At 31.7% G+C, this 19,623-nt stretch overlaps 2 protein-coding genes across 2 annotated transcripts; both read left to right on the plus strand.

The window, feature by feature from the left end:
* The first annotated feature begins 2,263 nt into the window (after window positions 1-2,263).
* LOC101211866 lies at window positions 2,264-4,987 on the plus strand. Its single transcript, XM_004153846.3, has 5 exons — window positions 2,264-2,873; window positions 3,861-3,960; window positions 4,038-4,167; window positions 4,311-4,406; window positions 4,513-4,987. The coding sequence occupies exons 1-5, from the start codon at window positions 2,525-2,527 to the stop codon at window positions 4,648-4,650; spliced, it is 813 nt and encodes a 270-aa protein (XP_004153894.1). The 5' UTR covers window positions 2,264-2,524; the 3' UTR covers window positions 4,651-4,987.
* Window positions 4,988-8,858: 3,871 nt separating this feature from the next.
* LOC105436296 (exopolygalacturonase-like) lies at window positions 8,859-10,332 on the plus strand. The gene is made up of 4 exons (XM_011661553.2): window positions 8,859-8,936; window positions 9,021-9,320; window positions 9,436-9,954; window positions 10,066-10,332. The coding sequence occupies exons 1-4, from the start codon at window positions 8,859-8,861 to the stop codon at window positions 10,330-10,332; spliced, it is 1,164 nt and encodes a 387-aa protein (XP_011659855.2).
* Window positions 10,333-19,623: the final 9,291 nt, after the last annotated feature.

The raw sequence follows: 19,623 nt of genomic DNA on the forward strand, positions 1-19,623 counted from the left end.
AATACTCATTTCTATTATTTAATTGATTTATAACAAATATTTAAATGGAAAAAATTGTAGGATATAGTTTTAGAAAGAACTGGCGCCCAAATTAATTTAATATCAATTTATATTATTTAATTGATTTATAACAAATATCTAAATGGAAAAAATCATGGATATTGTTTTGGAAATAGGTGGGAAAACCTTTCATGTTTTCCTTCTACGAAAACGGTCGTCTACTACTTCTAACATGGATTATGGTTTTTAATTCGAAACTTTAGAGAGTTCGGAGGTGAAAAACAAGACATACGACGGCCGACAAATATAAAACTTCTCGAACATAATCTAGTTAGAAATTTTGAGGTCAGTATTATATATATTCAACACATACGAAATATTATGTATATTTTAGATATTCAATTAAATATGTAATCAAATGAAAACGTAGTCTTGAATATGATACATTTTAGGGTTTATTGAGATTTCGACAGTGAAGAATAAAACTTTCGACGATCGACAAATACAAAACTTATTTGATAAAATCTAGCTATAAATTTCGAGCTTAGTATGTATATATTCAAAACATATGAATCATTTGGTATATTAAGTATGTTTTTTATATTTGATTAAATGGGCAAACAAACGAAAATCTAGTTTTGAATGTGATGCATTCTAGAGTTTATTGATAATTCAACAGTGAAGAAGAACTACATTTTGGTCATCCAATCAAAAAATAATAGAACTATATGTCAGTATATAGTATTATTGTATATAATATGAGGTATATATATACTAAAACACATAACAAAACTATCATAAATTGCAGATATATTAAAATATAATGTAATCAAATACATTTAGAAAGGAAAAATATATATGTATGATCATGTCGTTTACTACTCTTTTAGTAATATTTACTATATAAACAAATAATTTAAACACAAACTCTATAGTGTTCTGTATAAATTATGTATAAAGTATTATTGTATATAATATGAGGTATATATCTAAATAACATATATAAATTTAGACTTCTTACTGTACATAATTATATATGTCATATTGTATATATAATGTTGTATATATGTGTAAGGGCTATCGGTGATGGATGAAATTTTTCAGATTGTTCACGTGATGAAGATGAAAGATTGTTAACGGTTATAATTAATTAACATAAATTCCATATTAGAAAAGATTTTGTGTTATACTTAGTTACTCAAATATTTATCTACGATGACACTTAAATACTTAATTAAAACAATATTTTCAATTTATTACCATAATAAAGATACAAATTTAAATAAAAAGTTACTAAAACCATGATAAATTGAAAGTAGTGTGAACAAGAAAATAATTTAAATATAATTACGAATATAATATATAATTAACAATTTAGGTATTTCGTCTAAATTTTTCTTTATCATTTGTAAAAGTCCATATCCAAATTACGTCTAATTATTACTATTACAGTTATAACTAGGGGTGTTCATAAAATATTAAAAAACGGAACCGAATTGAAAACGAACCAAAACCGATTGCATGCGATTCAATGCGGGTTGTGTTATGTTGAAACCGCTTATTATGCGGTTCGGTTCGGTTTAATGTTTTAAATCGATTTTAAAATCGAACCGAACCACTTCATTTAAAAAATCAAATAAATTTAAAGAAACATTCATAAAAGTTTTGTTTCTAAATATCGATTAAATATGTTGACCCAAGATACACTAAGATCTAAAATAGAAAAGAAAATTTTATATAACTTGATGGTTTGGTGGCATAAGATTTTTTGGAATTTAAAACAAAAAGGTAAATTTTATCGAACTCAATACTCTAGTGGCCTAAGATTCTATAAACAGAACCGCATACCAATTTTGATTCGGTTGGACACCAAGGTGCTGTTGGATTCGGTTTCGTATGAGATTTTTTTGCATTTTACGGTTCGGTGCGATTTTAGCTTGAAACCAAACCAGACCGAACCGTGAACATCCCTAGTTATAACTAGGACTACAATTGTTACTAATAAAAGTGAAAAAGGACAGATTTTGACATCTTTATTACTGATTTTGAAACGGTTTGAGCTTTAAAGAAATAAATAGAGGTATGGGTGTAACTCATAAATTTGAGTAAAAACAATGAAAAGTGACTTCAAGTTTAATACCATTCACCCATGAGTAAAATTGTATTAGGACTGCACCACCCATTTTCATAACTCAAACTGAAACGTTGATTCGGACAAAAAAATAAAATGGGACCTGATTCACATTCATCGGGCCCCATCGAAGTCTCGGTTCTGAAAAATATCTCCGCCATTTTCTTCAACTTCAGGAAACCAACTTTTCCTTCTCTTCTTCTTTCTTCTTCTTTCTTCTTCTTCCTCTCTCCACTCTCAAGTTGGACAAACTTTCACGCACAGAAGCTCTTCCCAAAATTTCTTTTCAATCAAGCCACCAGCTCTCCGATTCACATCCCCTTTTGTCAGACTCCATTTTCACTTAATCAACACAACTCACTGACGGACTCCCGCTTCAAATCTGCTCCTCCAATGGATTCCCTCTCATCCGTCTCACCTTCCTTCGTTCTCCCTTCCAGAAACCCTCTCTGCTCTCGCCGCCGTCGAATCGCCGTCTCTTTTGGGGACCTTCGGTACCCTCTCCCACGTGTTCGCTTCTTGTTCGGTCCTCGATCGACGAAATTGCGGGAAATTTCCTGTGGAGTGGGCGGTGCCGGCGCTAACCAAGGCGACAGCGATGCTGAAGATGATATGGAGCGGGCACTTAGCTTAGATGGAAATATTCCTGGTACTTCGAATGAGTTTGTGAAGCGTGTTTCTTCTCGTGCTTATGATATGAGAAGGCATCTTCATCAGACGTTTGATAGCAGCAGTTATGACGGTATTTTATTTCTACATAATTCAAATTCCTCACCCACCTTCGTCTTAAAATTAGTGTATTGATTTATTTGAAGGCGCGGTTATGCCTTAGCTGTTGCTGCATCCTGCATTTTGCTCTGTTTCCTTTTTGAACTTTTTTTAGTATGATTTCAGATAATACTACCGGATGCTCTTTTCTGGAGCCAAGCAACTTATAGGGTTTAAATTTGGTAGAATGATTATATCTATTTGGTGATAAAGTTTAAAAAGGTTTCATAATGTTCTTCCATTTTCAGTTTTGATTGCTAGTTGGAATTGGAATAACCATTAATAATGTTCTTGAATTTTCAACTCTCAACAATTTGTGAGGACATCGTACTGACCAATTTTACTCATTGGAAAAGACTATTCTGGCTGAATAATGATAAGGTATTTTAGGTCCAATTTGATAATCATTTGGTTCTTTAAAAAAGTGTGTTTCTTTCTCACATTTTTTTACAATGGTTTTCATCTTTGTTAAGGGAACCTTGAATTCTTAGCTAAAATTTCAAAACAAAAGAAAGTTTTATAAAACCATTTTTTCTTTTCAAAACATTTGTAATAAGTAGACAACCAAACAAAGATGGGTGGGACCCCAAAACCCAAATGAGTATGAAATAGGGCACTAATCTCCAATTTTTGTCAGAGTTTTCAAACAGTTCATCTTTCATGTATTGCAAAATAAGCATCATCTAGGTACTACATGACCTCCTCCAAGAGGTGTCTATTTTTTTCGTTGGTGAGGTGGGGTGACTGGACATGGGTAAAGTTTTTTAACTTAAAGAAAGGGAAAACTGTGCGTGTGGAATGGTTCATTACAAGCTAAAGATATTAATTTTTCGATTCTCTTGTATTTGGAAGCTGGTTTGCTAAATATGAGTAATATGTTCAAATCTATATTTTTGTGGTGCTCTTTTCATATAAGAACATTTATAGTTTAATCTTACCGTTCTTCCATCATCTCACTCAGTGTTGGAAGCCAATCCGTGGAGAGAAAGTTCGAAACCTGTATACGTACTAACACACAACGAGAACCAAATATGCACAATGAAAACTCGGAGAAATAGGAGGTATATAGCTGTCTTTGTTTCCTTGGTCTTAACATTAAGTACTCACTACTCAAGTCGACGTTTTCTTTACTCAACAGTGAAGTAGAAAGGGAACTCGGATTGTTGTTCTCTAAAGGTGGGAAATGGAGGCCTGAAAATCAGAAAAAACAGTCCAAAACAGGAATTAAATTTCAGATGCTTGTGGAAGATATCAGGGAGGGTGTACTTGTAAGTGCACATTTGTTCTCATAGATGTTGTAGTACATGTTTTTTTGCAATATCAGTAATACGGAGTCTTAATATGTAAGCTTTGAGTCAATCTTGTTAAATCTCTAATTATTAGTACAAAAATAACTTGGTTTCTGTTTCAGGTGTTTGAAGATGAAAATGAAGCTGCAAGATATTGCGACCTGTTGCAAGGTGGAGGCAAAGATTGTGAAGGTGTATTTGAGATTGAAGCCTCCTCGGTAACAGATAGCGATATTATCTCTTTTGAATTCATATAACATGATGCTTTGACTTATGGTTATTATACTTTCTGAATTTGAAATCTATATGTGCATGTTTGTTCAGGTGTTTGATCTCTGCAAGAAGATGAGGGCTCTTGCTGTCCTGTTCCGAAGAGGGAGGACACCTCCTTTGCCTCAAAGCCTCGAGCTTAACCTCAAAGCTCGTAAACGATCACTTGAAGATCAGGACGAGTTGATATGAACATTTTATTTTCACAGGAAACAAGGAACAGTTGTGACATGAAATGCTAATGGCAATCATACAGAAAAATGCAATGGTATGCATACATATTCTCTTGGTGTAATATAAATTGATTCTCTAATGATATAGTTCCAAGCAGTGTCTACAAGATAAATTAGAAAGATTTAGAGCGAGGAAGGCTATTTTCTTCCTTGATATTTCTGCTGGATATGATGAAGTTCTCAAATAATACAAAATTACACACGTTGTCCAATTACTGTTTTATATGTACCTATCGTTAAATGGATGAATTGTTCATTTGAGGAAAAGGAAAAGAAACCACACTTTATAATTTTGACATGTTCAGGACACATACTATGAGCCTAAAAAGGGACATTTTGATTGATTTTTATATCTGGGTTTAATTGTATGTTTGCATTTTTTCTTTGCTACTAAGTTTTAAAAATTTTAATTTGGTGTTTAATAGAATTTTGTAAGTTTAATTCTTTATCTAATAGAAAATCAAAAATTGTGAAATCAATTGAATTATTATATATCAATTTGAATTTGATGTTCAATAGTACTTGTAATTCATGTTCAAGAAAAACTTTTTAAGCGTTTTACGATTGATCTAATCAAATAACTTTAAAATCTAATGCCTAAATATGCCTAAACAATAAATTTTCCAAACCGTAATTAAAATTTCATGCATCAAATGTATTAAGAATTTCAATCCCAATCAAAGATACCAATTGAAGGGAATTGAATCTCAATAGAAATATGCGATCACACTTTTTTATTTCATGACGTAATTAAAAAGCAAAATCTAAAAGAGAAAGTCAAGAATCGTACATTTGTTGATCTACAACTTCATAAACATCTTTTCCTTGAATCAGTAGTCTTCTCCTTGGAGTTTTTGAAATCCTTCCTACTGTGACCATTTGAAAGATGACTTTTCTAAAACTTGTAAAACAAAGACTGCCTTCAAATATGATTAGAGATAGTTGCAAATTTAGCGATTAGATTCAAAATGATTGATTATATAACAACATTTTAAAAATTTACAAATATAGAAAAATTTATCAACTTCTATAAATGATAGAAGTTTATCACCGATAGATCATGTTATAAATATTGGTGTATCATTGATAGACCATAACGAGTCTATCATCGATACAAGTCTATCATCGATAGTTTTGCTATATTTGTAATTTTTTTTAAATGTTGTTATATTATTCATTATTATTCTTTAGATGGCTATCAATTATAATTACCAATATGATTAAATACTTTTTTGGTTAGTTATTTAATTAATTAATTAGTAAAATTGGATTTTAATTAATTAGTAAAATTAAATTTTTGACGTTGTCGTTGTTGTGATTGAATTAAATAATTTGGATGTTTACTTAATTAAATTGAAAAGTGAAAATCTTGTTAGAGATTTGATAATTAATGTATATGGGGTTATATATATAATTACTATGAAAAAGTAAAGATAATTTTATCAATGAAAAATAAATAATTATTGTGGAAGATAATTAATTATTTTGAGAAAAGATAAATATTGACTGCGAAAGAGAAGTTAATATAATTTGATAAATAGGGAAAGAGAAGGAATATGATTTATTTAAAATGAAAATGAATAATTATATATTAAAATATAATTATTGAAAAAAAATGTAACATAGCTTTTATTGATTATCTTAATTATTTGAGAGTTATCTTAAGGTTTGAATTTGTAATTAAATAATTGAATTAGGATATGTAAGTGATTTATAGGAGAAGATTTTGTTAATTAAAAGAATTAAAGATTTGGGTTAATTTCAAATCTTAAAAGGAAAAATAAAATTAGTATATGATGAAATACAATTATCATTATTTTAAAATAAGATAAATCAAGTAGGGAAAGATGATTGATTTGATTAGACGATAATATATATATATATATATATATATATATATATTTTAATTAGAGATAATTATGGTTTAAGTAAATATATATGTTTATATATTTTGGGGAGAGAATAATAAAGGACTATGAATATTATTAAGGATATAAATGACTAATATTGTGTGCATTTAAGAGATTGATTGAGGAAGTATAATTAGAATAAAAATACATATATATTCAATTATAAAAGGAAAAGAAAATAATAATGATAGATATTATCGTTGTTATTATTATTATTTGAATTTATAAATAACATTGAAATGCTTAAATTGAGAAGGAAAACAGAAAGGAAAGCTCCTCATTTTCTTGACTAAGTTAATTATTGGAATTAATTTTAGTTGCATGTTTTTTGAAAAATTCATTTGGCAAATTTTAAAAATTAAGTGATGAATTTTTTTTCACAAGGTTGAATTGGTTTCAACCTCAATTTTGGATAAGTTAATTTGAGAGAATTTTGAATGTAAGTCAATTGTTAATTTTATTAATTAAGATACCAAAATTTCATTTTATTAGATCAAATTAATTATTGGAGAAATTTTACTGTCATCTAGGGAGTATTTTGTTTGGCTAATTTCTTAAGTAAGAGATTCTACTACTGGACCTTCGAACATAAATTTAAGAGCTTGCATGTATTTACACGGTTATGCACTAATGGTAGCTAAAATACATAATATGACTTTGATGATGATGATTAATATTATATTGATGATGATGATGATTGATATGTTTATGATGCATGATATATTAAATACATAATTAACAACGTTGTGATTAATTTCTATGTTATGTTTACGATACGTGATTAAGGACATTATGATTAATATTCATGTCATGTTTATGATGTTTATGTTGATGTTACATGCTATGGAGGGATGTTCTGTTAACTTTATCTATTATGGTTGTATCTATATGGGTCTCTCGGGATCACCACTTTTTCACAGTTTTATGACTGTGTGCATCGGCCACTAGTTTGTCATGTTATGTTTATATATGAGTGGTCCAACGAGATCACTACAACCCGATATCATAGGTGTTCCTTCGTGTCACGTTAGATAAGAGTTCCTTCGGGATCACTAGATTGCGTGTGTTCCATCGGACACACGATAGTTACAACCCCATATCATAGGTGTTCCTTCAAATTCACCGACAGATTAGAGTATTCCTTTGGGATCGTTAGATTGCACGTGTTCCATCAGGTATATGATAGTTTTGGGGACCTCCTCATGAAATCTTAATGGGGAAGTTAGTAGGGGACTAGTAGTGGGTCCTTTATTGGGTATATTTTATATACTCACTCTTTTCTATGTTTAATATTTGAGGCAAAAATAAAGCATCTGGAAAGTTGGCGAGCGAAAGGATGAGTAACATGCTATATGGGGACATTTTATTTAAAGTTTTGTCTTATTTATTTATTTTTGTTTTCTTTAAAATTGTTAGAACCCGCAGGACACGTTTCAAAATTATTGTTATCGATTTTGTGGATTTATGTCTTTCGAACATTTAATTGAAATTAATTTTTTCCTATTGGTAAGAACGTGACTTTTATTATTGGTCATTTGAGTAATAACCTCAAATTAGTATAAAGAGTTGAGTTGTTACATTCAATTTCGCGATTCTCATTCACTTTTCTTGTGATCAATTTCAATTTAAAATTTTTTATATTTAAGTATATATAATATTGTAACCTATTTTAAAATATGTATTCAAATATTCAAATCAACTGTCACCGAACATATTAACTTGATGTTCAGTTTATTTATTTATTTATTTTTAAAATAAAAATTGTGGAACAAAGGATTAAACCTTCAACCTCTTCGACCTCTTAGAACGTAAACTCACTTTAGTGGTTAATTAAAAGTTTCATTTTGTTATATAGCCAATAACTTGTTATTTCAATGACTTATAGTCCCTTAAAAGTCTTGTATTTGTTCTTCATACTTAAATTTAGCTATTGGTTTTTGTTTAGTTTGTTGTTAAGAAGTCGTTTTTACTCCGACAAAAAATTGAGAAAAATATTTGTTTAAATGAGTTAAGGAGAATCATACTTTTTTTTAGGTTATATTGGATTTTTTTTTTATAACACAACTAGTTATAACTAATGGTGTAAAAGAGCTAATGACAATTTTCTCTCGTTCTATATAAGTAGTTTTAAACCTAAAAAGCTTTCAAACGTTTGCCTACACATTTTTTATAACAAAGAGTTACAAGGCGGAAGAAGACGAACACCGTACTCATGTTGAACTTTGTGATTCTATTTTCTATATCACTATTTGTATACATGGGGAAAGGACAATCTAATGATGGCGATTTTGATGTGACCAAATTCGGTGCTATGCCTAATACTGAAATATTTCAGGTAAAAATGTTAAATAATACATATACTAGAGACTAGAGAGGTAAAATAAAATAAACCAAAATTATATTTTTTGTTCATAAATAGGCCCTCACAGATGCATGGAAGGCGGCTTGTGGGTCAGCAAGTCAAAGTCAAGTACTTATTCCACAAGGAGCCTACAAATTAAGTAAAATTCAATTGACAGGTCCTTGTAAAAGTCATATCCAAATTCAACTCCAAGGAATATTGCAGGCTCCTGTAGATCTTGTCGGAGACAATTGGATTAGTTTTCAAAATATCGATCAATTTACCTTGACAGGTAAAGGAGTTTTTGATGGACAAGGAAAAATAGCTTGGGGGAAAAACGATTGCAACAAAAACCCAAATTGTGCCAAACTTCCCATAGTAAGAACAATATAATAATTTAGTTAATGTTTTGGTAACTTTTATCTATTTTCATTTAAAAATTTTAAATATATCAAGCTAACATATCTTATTACATTTGTTTTAAAAAATGTAGAATGTGAGGTTTGACTACATCAAAAATTCCATCGTGAGTGACATAACCTCAAAAGATAGTAAAAGCTTTCATTTTAATGTATTGGGTTGTAAGAACCTTACCTTCAAACATGTGAACATAAATGCGCCACAAGATAGTCCCAATACAGATGGAATTCACATCGGTCGTTCGATTGGTATTAATGTTATAAATACAAAGATTAGTACTGGAGATGATTGTATCTCACTAGGAGATGGTAGTCAGCAAGTAACAATAACTAATGTAACATGCGCTCCTGGACATGGTATAAGTGTAGGAAGTTTAGGAAGGTATGTTGGTGAAACACCCGTTCAAGGAGTCATAGCTAAGAATTGCACATTGATAAATACAACTAATGGTGTTAGAATCAAAACTCGACCATCTTCTCCTAGTTTTGGAGTTGCTTCTGATATCCATTTCGAAGATATAATAATGGTTAATGTCATTAATCCACTTGTCATTGATCAAGAGTATTGCCCCTGGAACCAATGTGATAAAAAGGTATTGAAATCGCCATTCTTCTTCATCTTTTTATTTTGTATTAATTATAATGAATTTGGAAGGTTTTTTAAACCTAAAAACTGATGTTTGTCTTTTTTTTTCTTTTTCTAGAACCCATCAAAAGTTAAGATTAGCAATGTTAGCTTTATAAATATCAGAGGTACTGCAGCGAACACACTTGCTGTCAGTTTTGTTTGTAGTTCGCAATTTCCATGTGAAGATATAGAGGTGACTGACATTAACCTCACTTATAATGGAAGTGGTGGCCCTATTGCATCTATGTGTAAAAATGTGAAGCCCAAACTTTCAGGAGTACAAAACCCTCATATTTGTCCTTCCAGTGCTCTGAGTCCTTCCTTTGCCCCGAGTCCTTTTTAACTGCTTAACATATTTCCATGTGGATCTAAGTCTTAGTGCTGAAAATTTGTAAGAATAACTATTAATGTACAAATTCTCTACAGCTAAATCTAAATAATTATTTTATAGCTAATGTTTTGTTTGTTTAAGTTTTTATCAATCTAATTTATTAATATGTCAAAAAGTTAGATTTCTTAAGAGTTTGAAATATATAACTTTATTCATGCGTTTAAGTACAATTACCCTATTTCTCACCGCTAATGGTACGTTGTAGCTACACAGGAGGTAGGAGGTAGGAGGTAGTTTAATCCTGGTGTTCATTCAATCATTGAATGCCTAACTTTGTGTAACGTCAAAAAAATTAAGATAATTTTGAAGTTAATTATCCTAGTTTTGTTTAATTTAATTTAATTTGTTGGATGCTATTTTGAAGACTAATTGGTTTTTTGGAAGTTGAAATTTAATTAAATAATTTTAGGTGTTATTTAATTAAATTGAAGAATTGAATTTTGTTGAAGATTTGATAATTACACGTATACATGATATATACATACATGTATATGTATAATTATTATGGAAAAGGAAATGTTAATTATATTTGTTAAAATATAATTATTTAAGGAAGAGATATTGTAATTTGGAAAGAAGAATATAAAGACAAATAATTTTGAATGATAATGATTTGAAGGAAATATATTCATTGAGAAAAAAGGAAAATAATTATATCTGTAAAAGTATACTTATTTTGGAAAAACAAAAAGTGTTAAAAATTTGATCTGAAATGAAATAATGAATTAGTTGAGAAGGGAGGATTTTATTTATCTAAGTTGGAAAAAGAAAAGGAAAAAAAATTATTAAGGAGGGTTGCTAGGTTTGCTTGTGTAAGAAAAAAAAAAAACGAAATTCCCTTGCCGTCGTTCACTGCAGCACCTTCACCACCGTCGACTGTATCGCGTAGCACATCGACCGTAGCAGTTGTTCTCCGTCCCACATAAAGCCTCTACAAGAAATTCGAGTCACGTCTCGTTCCAGCCATGCCAGAGCTGCTATTGGTCAAACCTCGTCTACTTCGGGCTGCCGATCGTCGTTCTCTCCGTCGAAGCCTTCGTCCAGCCGTGCTTCACGTTTGTCGGTCAGTCTCTCGCACATATCATAGACGAGCCGTCTTTCACCTTCAAGTTCTCGAGTCGTTCCCGGTTCATGAGCCACCCCACCCAGTCGACGCCAGCTCTCATTCGTGAAGTTTCCTCCACTGTTTGACCCGTCCAAGCCACGTGTAAGCCGCCCCTTTAGTCGAGCCTATTTGTTTCTTTTCACCTATTTTTTAGCCACTTGTCGGTGATTTTTGATTAGTTTTATCAAATATTAATTTTGGTATAGAATAAAGTAATTTTAGATTAAGTTGAGTTATTTTCTTAAATTTAGATTTTTCTGATCTCCACGTTAATTTGGCTAATATTTTGGAATGTGTGGAATTTTTTTCAATAACATTCAATTGGTTTCAACCTTAACTTTCGGTAAGTTTATTAATTGGAAAACAATAGTAAACGGTTAATATTTATTGACTAAGCTATTTGAATTTTCTTTACTAGCTTTGATTGTGACAGATAAAGATTTGACTTTTAAGTTCGTATCTCACATAAGAGATTCTACTACTACACATTCGAAAATAAAATTAAGAGTTTGCATATATTTTCCATTATGCATTGATGTAGTTAAAGATGGATAATGTCACTGATATGGATGATTGAGATGTTATGACTGATATGACTATGTTATGATGTATGAAATATTAAGCACATGATAAAGATGTTATAATTGATATTCATGTTAAATTTATGATGTTTATGATATGTTACATGCTATGGATGAGAGTTCTGTTAACTTTGTCTATTATGGTTGTATCTATATTGTAACGACCCAACTCTTTATACTAAGTTGGGGTTATTACTAATAAATAAATAACAGTTGATACCATTTAAATGAAAGAAAAGGAAAACAAGTTCTAAAATAAAATTAAAAATTTAAATACTATTTCATAATTCATAATTTGAAAAGATAGAAATAAATATTCGAAATTTCATAATTTAGTCCTAGTTCGAGCCCTATCTAACTTTTAAAGAAAAATAACATGAAAGTAATTCATAAGTTCAATAAATTTAAATTAAAATATTAAAAGTCAAATTTTGGAAGGTGGAAGTGACATAAGATTTCTCCTGTGGCAAATCACGATCACTTCTTGTCATTCGCTAGCTTTCCTCTACCACTGCCTGAAAAGTTAAATATAGAAAGAGTGAGTATAAACATATACTCAGTAAGGGACCCACTACTAGTCCAACTAGGTGTCTGTTAACTTTTCATTAAAGTTTTGTAAGGAAATACCCAAAATCTATCGTGCTCCCAAACACACGCGCTATCCAGTGATCTCGTAGGGACACATATGGGCTCTCGGTAAATGGTATTCAATAAACTCAAAGGAACGCCTATGAAAATCGGGTTGTAAGTGACCCCGTCGAATCACTTATAAACGTTAACCACACAGTCATAAGAGATGGTGATCCCGAAGGACACCCATATGGGTATGACCCTAACAGACAAAGTTAACATAACACTACAGTCCATAGCATGTGATATGTCATTAACGTTTAACATGACATGAATATTAATCATAAGTTCCTTATCATGTTATTAACATACCATACATCACAACATATCAATCATCTCGGTAAGAACACATCTCAGTCATATCATAGATTAGTCATAATACATAAGTCATAACATATTAGGTTATAGTCATAGCCTATCATCCCTATCCGTCATATTATGCATTTTATCTCCATCAGTACATAGTAGAAAACACATGCAAGCTCTTTAATCTACTTTCGAAGTTCTAGTAGTAGAATCAATCCAACATTTGATTGGAAAACTTATACAACTCAAATCTTCCAATTTAAGTTTAGCCAACATTCCAGAACAAAATGATCCAACTTAATTCCAATATTAAATTATTCCAAGCCACGAATTACCACTTGATGAAAAAACCAAAACTCACTAAGACTTACCAAAACTTACTCAAAATAGGTGGAAAGAGGACAAAATACTGTTAGCGGCTCGACTCAGCAAGGGATAACTCACACGACTCAAGGACAGAGAGGGACAACTCAAGTGGCTTGGTTGTCAAATAATTGGACTTAATAATTTCATTCATGTATACTATGATTGCAATACATCACCGAATCAAATAATCGCATGTAATATGCTCATTGTAACTATTTGTATTGCATGCTTCCATTATAGGCAATGAGTCATATTTCGTTCATGTATATTAATTCCAACATATCATGGACGAAAATTCCACAAAAAGTATTGCGTTACTTTCTGCTGGTGCCAAGATTACAACGATTGTCTGTATCACAAGAAAGTTTGGCAGACATACGATAGCATAAGAATAAACAAGTGGAAATAGAGGATGTGTTGAGACATCTAATCGATGCAAAGGGATGGAAGCACTTTGATTATGAATTTTCCAATTTAGCTTTAGAGTCACGTAATGTTCGTTTGGGGTTAGCTTCAGATGGATTTAATATGTTCTGTCATATAAGTACCTCGTATAGTATGTTGCTTGTGGTGTTAATTCTGTTTAATTTTCCACCATGGAAATACATGAAAAGGTCAAACTTCTTCATGTCAATGCTCATTCTTGGTCCAAAATCTCCTGGTCGGGAAATTGGTGTGTACCTACTGCCTTTACTTGATGAACTAAAAAATCTATAAATGTTTGGTGTGCGTACGTATGATTTTTTGGTGGATCAATGTTTTCAGTTGTATGCAACCTTGTTGTGGACAATTAATGACTTTCTAGCATATGATGATTTATTGGGTTAGAGTACAAAACGATATCAGACATGTCCCATTTGCATGGGGGATAGATCATTGTTCGGGATACGCAAAAAGATAACATTCAGGGGAGATCGAAGGTATCTTAAAGATAACCATGTTTGGCGTAGAAATAGGCTGCATGATGGAAAGGTAGAGCGTAAAGCACCTCTAGTGGTAAGGAATGACCAAAAAATCTTGAAACAACTAGATTAATTGAAGTTTCCAGAAATGAGTAAACATCCTTCGTTAAAATATAGAAAAAGAAAAAGAGTTCTTAATTGGACTAAGAAAAGTATTTTTTTTCGATCTTTCTTATTGGTCTAGATTACTTATTCGTCACAAACTTGATGTAATACACATAGAAAAGAATGTTTGTGACAAATTGGTCAGTACGCTGATAAATATTGAAGCAAAAATAAAAGCTACCACGAATGCCTAGATTTACAAGATTTGAAGATAATAAAAGATTTACATTTTGTAGAAGTGGGTAACCGATTGGTGAAACCACATGCAAGCTATATCTTGACTAGCAGCCAACAAATTGAGTTCTGTAAATCCTTGAAAGCAGTTAAGTTTCCTGATTGATTCATTTATAATATTTCACGATGCGTGAATGCAAACGAGGGGAGAATATCAGGTCTTAAAACGCACGACTATCATGTTTTGCTACACCGACTTCTTCGAATCAGTGTTCAAGCATTTTTACCAAAAAAATGTATACACAACAATTATTGAACTGTGCAGTTTTTTTCGTATTTGTGCGCTTGGACGATAAGAATAAGTGATTTGGACAGATTGCAATCAAATATTATAATTATATTGTTCAAAATTGGAAAGAATATTTTCACCTGCTTTTTTCAGCGTCATGGTACACCGTGTAGTTCACTTGCCATATGAGACGAATATTACTGGTCCAGTTTCTTTTAGTTGAACGTTATTGGTCCGGTTTCTTATGGTTTGTAACAAAGCACGTCCTGGGGGGTCTATTGCAGAAGGATTGATGGAAACAGTAGACATGCAGCAGAATTAGGATCAATTTTCTTTCTTACTCTAATTGCAACTAAACAAGTATAATGATTAACATGTATAAAAAACTCTAAAATAACATAGATAAGGTTAAAAAAAACTTACATTTGAAGTTTTTCTTCTCTAGTATTCTCTTTACGAATTTGAAGTCAGCAAAACCACTAGAGTTTACCAGCTATTCTCCGAACTTGGAACTGAGTTGTGGGACTAAAAAATGGTGGAGGAAATAGAGAGAAATGATATCCTTTGGGGGAACCTAACCTTTTGTTTTGTTTTGTTCTTTTTTTTTTTTTTTTTTTTTTTTATGTTGAAGACTCTCAAATGAGAATAGTTCTTGGTTTTATTTTTGTAATTCTCAATTACAAAATTAATTTTCAATTTCAAATCCAAGATTCATTTCACATTTGCATAAAACTTATTTACAAGCAAACTACATGCGAGAGCTTTCCTATCTCACCACTTGGCATTCTAAGTGGGGTAGGCATCTTGGATGCAATAAGCCATTTGCAATCACATGCAAGTGATAAACAAGTGATAAGCTTGCCAAGTCTCAACAAGTGTTATTATTTAAATTAGTCTAAAGGCAATATGGTAATTCAACATTTAAATCAAATATAAAGTTTGACTTTTGAAGTCCAAAGTCAACATTTTGACTTTTAACCATTTTGTCCGTATTAACTAATTTCAACCTCTCAAGCATGAATCTGTATTCATTTATCCAAAATTCAAATCACATTTGAATATAAAATCGGTTAAAGTTTGATTTTTCAAAGTCAAAAGTCAACATTTTGACTTTTTACTTCTTTGACATTTTTCATCAATTCCGAGCTTCCAAATATGAATCCATATTCATCTTTAAATCATATTTAAACATGAAGCTTTATCTTAAGTTATAACCGACGATTATATCAAATATATTTGTCAATTTCTCTCTCTTTACCTAATTTGAACAATTCAAATTATTCAATCATAATGTTCTAAGTTGATTCTTTATGAGCTAGCGGGGGAACCTGATAGACCCATAGATCATGGGCTCCAACGATTCGAGATTAATTGACTAAACTCTTTTAAACTGTTAATCAACCTTTGTTAATTAACATGCCATTCCACTAAGTCCCGTAGTTGCGCTCCCCTCACTATAGATATATTTGTGTCCATGTGATATAACCATGATAAGTAAGTTAATCCTTCATAGGTTGTTCATAACCCCAACTGGGTCAAAGTACCATTTTACTTCGAGACTATATCTTTCTCTTTAAGTCCCACTGATCCACTATTGAACAATTGGTTTTAGGTCCAACTTATAAACCGAATCCCTCTCAGGTCAATGAGAGGGTGAAACCCCTTGTTCAAAACTTGGATTCAGTCTTTAAAGGAACAACCTATCTACTAACCCTAAAATGGGTAGGAGAGAATTTCATCTAGTTTTACCCCTAAAATGGGAGGCTTATTGGGTTAGCGCTATTGAGCTGCCCTCACCTATGCAGATCTAAGGATAATTCCGTGTGAACAGAAGTTCATAGTTAGCTCAGGATTAAGATTAAATTATATTGGATATCTATAAACGAAATAGTTAATATTACAAAGTTAATGGTGTTATAACTTAAACGTGACTATTTCATGCTTGGATGCCCTCACTTTCATGTCTCTACATGAACGATTCAGGATCACATCGTTTGTACTAACTACAAAGCAGGCCACATCCATAATGTCTCCAAAATAAGGTGCCCAACCATATTTGTATACCATAAACTATTTAGGCTATATACTTTAACTTGATCCACGTTTATGTCTCAACATGAAGTTCAAGTTTACTATATATAATAGCCTTGGGTCCATAGTTTATTGGCTTTAAAATTATAGTATCAATAACGATTTTATTGAATAGAATATGATTACAAACTACGAGTTTTCTGACATAAATTCCAACAAACTCCCACTTGGACTAAAGCTCATAGTGGGATAAAACAAGCTGAATTTATTCACGAGAGAATTACTCATATCAATACAATAAACATATGAATACAATAAACTAGTGCACATGCCCAATAAGTCTTCCACTTGTCCTAGTTTACACACATCGTAGACCTAAACTCTATAGGTGACCCTCAAACACTTTAGTAGTGATAGCTTTTGTAAAAGGATCAACAATATTTTGCTCATAAGGTATTTAGGTCACTACAACATCACTACGATGTACAATTTCCCTGATAAGATGGTACTTGCGTTCGATATGCTTTTCCCGTTTATGGCTTCTAGGTTCTTTTGAATTTGCAAGTGCACTATTGTTAACACAATATAAAGTAATTGGCAGATGCATATTTGGAGCAACTTCCAGATCTGTCAAGAATTTTCTTAGTCATACTGCTTTCTTTGCCGCTTCGCAAGCTGCTACGTATTCAGCTTCCATTGTGGAGTCAGCTATACAAGTTTGCTTTACGCTTCTCCATACTATTGCTCATCCATTTAGAGTGAATATTGATCCTGATGTAGACTTTCTAGCATCTTTATTAGTTTGGAAATCAGAATTAGTGTATCTAGTAAGGATCAAATTCTTAGTTCCATACACGAGCATGTAGTCTTTTGTTCTTTTAAGATATTTTAGAATATTCATAACGGTTGTCCAGTGATCACGTCAAGAATTGGACTGAGACCTACTGACTATTCCTACTAAGTAGCAAATGTCAGGTCTAGTACATAACATTACATACATCAAACTCCCAACAGCGGAAGCATAGAGAATATTTCTCATATCCTCAACTTCTTGAGGTGTCTTAGGATATTGTTCCTTTGACAATTGAATTCCATATTTGTACGGCACCAAACTCTTTTTGAAAGTTTGCCATATTCTATCTAGACAACATTTTGTCTAATATAAGATGCTTGAGACATGGCTATTGTTCTATTTTTACGATTTGGAACAATTTGAATCCTGAGAACATGTTGTGCATCTCCCAAATCTTTCATTTGAAATTGCGTAGATAGTCATTTCTTGACGTCATTAAGATTATTCACATCATTCCCAATGAGTAGAATATCATCGACATATAGAACTAGGAATGCTACAATGAAATTGAAAACCCTTTTTTAAAAACAAGGTTCATCAACATTTTGCTCAAAGCGATAAGGTATCAAATCTTATATTCCAAGATCTAGATGCTTGCTTCAAACCATTCATAGATATTTGAAGCTTACAAACTTTTTATTCTTGACCTTGTTCTATAAACCCCTATGATTGAGTCATATAAATACTCTCCTCAAGATTACCATTCAGAAATGCTGTCTTGACATTCATCTGCCAAATTTCATAATCATAAAGGTGGCGATGGACAAGAGTATTCTAATCGACTTGAGTGTAGCAATTGGAGAGAAAGTTTCTTCAAAGTCTATTCCCTCTCTTTGGCTATAACCTTTTGCCACAAGTCGATCCTTAAGTAAAGTGTCAAGAATTTTAGCCTTTAAAACTCTCTCTCTTCATAGATATGTGAAGAAAGGGAAAGGGATGGGTAGAAATGGAGTCTGCTAGGGTTGCTCATACCTCTGCTATCAGAGTCGTGCATCATCGTTGTTAGTGGTTGTTGGATCCATCGTCGCCACTCCCCCTTCATCTTCGTCTCTGTCTTGGTTGGAGTTAATTCAAAATTTAAAACCCCAAATATAAACCCATTTGAATTTGTTCTTAATTTCCTTTTCTATCAATAGGTTTCTTTTTTTATTCTAACTCTCTCAATATTTCTTCTTGATATATGTTTGTATTACATTCAAAAGTTTAGAATAAGTTATTTTATATTTTTTCTTATTGTTTACTTATTGCTCATGTTGTTTGCATGGTTTGGATTTTTGCCTGAATCCTTATATGTTTATGCTTGTTTACACACAGAAGTTGCAAAAGAGGAGAAGGCTGAAGAAGATGATGAAATGGATGGTTATCCAAAATAAAAAGATGATGACGATGAAGAGGGTTCTGATAAGGAAGTGGATGGTTACCCAATATGTATTGTCAATATACCTTCCATTTACTAATGGATGATATTTTTTTTTAAAAAAAAATAAAGGATCTCCCTACACATAAAACAAAGCATAAAAAAAACTTAAACATCTCACGACGAGTCTATATGGCGTTAGGAAATGTCTGAGATCTTCTGACACTTTGTTTTATGCATCGAGAGATCCTCTCCCGACTCATTTTGCGTGACCTTCGTCACGGCGTGAGTTTATGCTTTCGGAGATCCTTTCCTAACGATTTTGAGTATTTCTCCCAATGATTTTGTACGTCGGGAGATCTCCTTTTCTTGTAGTGCACATGGTTGCCTTGACTCTAATATATATGTTCACATAATGTCTAGCTCATGATAGGAATAAAGTTAATGAATGTCTCACATACAAGCATTTCATTCATTAATTATT

The sequence above is a fragment of the Cucumis sativus genome, chromosome 5 (assembly GCF_000004075.3).
Source record: "Cucumis sativus cultivar 9930 chromosome 5, Cucumber_9930_V3, whole genome shotgun sequence".
Taxonomy (NCBI): domain Eukaryota; kingdom Viridiplantae; phylum Streptophyta; class Magnoliopsida; order Cucurbitales; family Cucurbitaceae; genus Cucumis; species Cucumis sativus.